The sequence below is a fragment of the Temnothorax curvispinosus genome, unplaced genomic scaffold, assembly GCF_003070985.1.
Source record: "Temnothorax curvispinosus isolate PA1 unplaced genomic scaffold, ASM307098v1 QBEX01001923.1, whole genome shotgun sequence".
Taxonomy (NCBI): Eukaryota; Metazoa; Arthropoda; class Insecta; order Hymenoptera; family Formicidae; genus Temnothorax; species Temnothorax curvispinosus.
In genome coordinates, this window is record NW_020211703.1 from 1,377 (window position 1) to 4,390 (window position 3,014).

The 3,014-nt window shown below is 34.3% G+C and overlaps 1 protein-coding gene across 1 annotated transcript; it reads left to right on the plus strand.

The window, feature by feature from the left end:
• Positions 1-648: 648 nt before the first annotated feature.
• Positions 649-2,619, plus strand: LOC112468708. Its single transcript, XM_025038002.1, has 3 exons — positions 649-773; positions 1,000-1,079; positions 1,235-2,619. Exons 1-3 carry the CDS (start codon positions 649-651, stop codon positions 2,617-2,619), a joined length of 1,590 nt encoding a protein of 529 aa, XP_024893770.1.
• The last annotated feature ends 395 nt before the right edge of the window (positions 2,620-3,014 follow it).

The following is a 3,014-nucleotide window of genomic DNA, read 5'->3' on the forward strand; positions in this document are numbered from 1 at the left end:
AAGCTGATGCTCAGAGACATGCTCAGCAGAAGGTCAATGAAAATGATGACGCAAGGACTCAACGACTCGAAGCTGATGCTCAGAGACATGCTCAGCAGAGGGTCAATGAAAATGATGACGCAAGGACTCAACGACTCGAAGCTGATGCTCAGAGACATGCTCAGCAGATCATCAATGAAAATGATGACGCAAGAACTCAACGACTCGAAGCTGATGCTCAGAGACATGCTCAGCAGAGGGTCAATAAAAATGATGACGCAAGGACTCAACGACTCAAAGCTGATGTCCAGAGACATGCTCAGGAAAGGCACCAAGCTAGACAATTAAATCATCACATTGCGCTAATTTTCAAGGGACATGAAATAAATGTGCCAGTTTATACACATGGCCACATGAATGTAGAATGTCAATTTTGCAAATCGTTAAACTTTGCATGTGAAAAATCTAAAGATGGAAAATTTACATATTGTTGCCAAAAGGGCAAGCTTAAATTAAAACAGAATAATAAATTTCTTTCGCCATTATATTTTAAAGCTTAAATTAAAACCAATAAATCGTCCTGATTTTATTAGAGAATTATACATGGGAAATAATTATGTATCAAAAAATTTCTTTAGTAATATTCGTTCATATAACAGCGCTTTAGCTATGGCTTCCATGGGTGTTCCGGGAAATAGAAATCCATTGGATGTTGTGAACAATGATCCTTATTGTTTAAAAATTCATGGGCAATATCATCACTTGACCTCGACGGCAATGCGCCCAGCGGATGGGCAAGCTCCGCGATTTGCACAACTTTACTTTTTAGATACAGAAGAAGCTGTAAATCATAGAATGAATAATAAATCTAATCAAGAATGTGATCCAGAAATAATGAAAGATTTGTCATGTTTTATGGTTCAATGTAATGAATTTGCAAAAACTTTTAAGATGATGCGTCGTTGAAAAAGATCTGAATCCAATAGGCAATAAAACAATAAATTTAATGTTGTCATTTAGAAAAGATCCTCAACATGATCAAAGAAGATACAATGCTCCACAAGCTAATGAAATAGCTGTGGTCTTTCAGAATGTAGATGGTGAACCTCCATTTGAAAGAGACATTAGAATTTATAATAAAAATTCGAACGATGTACAACAAATATCAATTTTGGATAAAAGATGTGATCCAATGTGTTATCCATTGTTATATCCATATAACGATGGATATAACGTAACGATGGATGGCATTCAGAACTTAAATCAAATAATCCTAAATATCCAGGATTTAAGATAAGTCAAATGGATTATTATGCTCATTTGCTGGCACCAAGAGTCGAATTTAGCCAATTTAAAAGGGCAGGAAAATTGAGATGTCAATTTATACTTGATGCATATATGAAAACTGAAGCCAATAGACTTAATTATATTAAATTGAATCAACTTCAATTAAGAGCTGAACTTTATCCCGGATTAATGGATCATCTTGATAATCGAGCACAAAATGAAGGAATTACAGTTGGTATACCTGTAATATTACCATCTTTATTTATGGGCAGTCCAAGGAACATGCAAGAAAGATACCAAGATGCTATGTCTTTGGTCAGAAAGTTTGGTAAACCAGACATTTTTCTTACCATGACTTGCAATCCTCAATGTCCAGAAATTAAGAATAACCTTGATGGATGTCTAATAGAGTTTCAACCTGATTTAGTTGCTAAAACATTTAACTTGGATGTTAAAGAAGTTTTAAAGGATTTAATCCAAAATAAAATTTTTGGAAATATTATAGCTTATGCAGGCGTGATTGAGTTTCAAAAAAGAGGGCTTCCACATTTGCATTTATTTGCAATGTTAAGTGATGAAGATAAGCCACGACTTCAAGAAGTCATTGACATGATGGTATGGGCTGAAATCCCTAACGAAGAAAGATATCGAGAACTTAATGAAAAAGATTTGAAACATATGATTCACGGTCCATGTGGAGATCCCTCAATGAGATATCCTTGCACTGGGGAAGATGGAAAATGTTTAAAAGGTTTTCCAAAAGAATTTCTTGAAGAAACTAATGCTAATGTGAATGGATATCCTATGTATCAACGTAGAAATTTTGAGAAAAAATACATCGTCAGAGGCAAAAAAATTGACAATCGATGGGTGGTCCCATATTCACCATATTTAATAATGAAATATAATCGACATATAAATTTGGAAATATGTTCATCAGTGAAGAGAGTAAAATATTTATACAAATATATTCATAAAGGATTTGACTGTGCTGCAATTGAAGTACAAGCACGAGATGGCACAAGATTCATTAGAATAGATGAAGTTAACTCATTCCTGAATGCAAGATATGTCAGTGCTCCAGAAGCAATGTGGAGACTGAACGGATATGATCTGTTCATGAAGTCTCACACAGTCATAAGACTGGCAGTTCATTTGCCTAATCGCCAAATGGTTTATTTTCGAGCGGGAAATGAAGAGCAAGCTGCTCAAAGAGAGCTTAATCGAAATACTACGCTGACTGCATGGTTAAAATTAAATCAATCTGATGAAAATGCAGTGCAGTTTCTTTACACAGATCCCAATGAACACAGTAATATAGTAGCAATGCAACGGCAATGTAACCGAATATAACAGGTTATATCAACCAGAGTGTTACATGTAACTTACATGTAAGTTACAATTTCTGACTCAGCAATATAACATGTTACATAACGTGTTATTTAACTATTACGTAACAGTTACACCAACTGTTGTACTAGCTGTAATAATGAGCGTAAAAAATATTTTTTTTTTCGAGATTTTATTACCATTTTATAACTAATTAAATTTGTTTCTTAAGATGCAGTCTATGATTATAAATATTTTCTCGTATTTAAAAAACACACTTACCTTGGTGGGATTCGAACTCGGGACCTCTGGATCGTGAGCCAACTGCCTTACGTGGTAGGCTACTTCTTAATTTGATGTAAGTGTTATATACAGTCTACATATGTCACAACCAGCGCAAATATATAATTTTTCAAAAA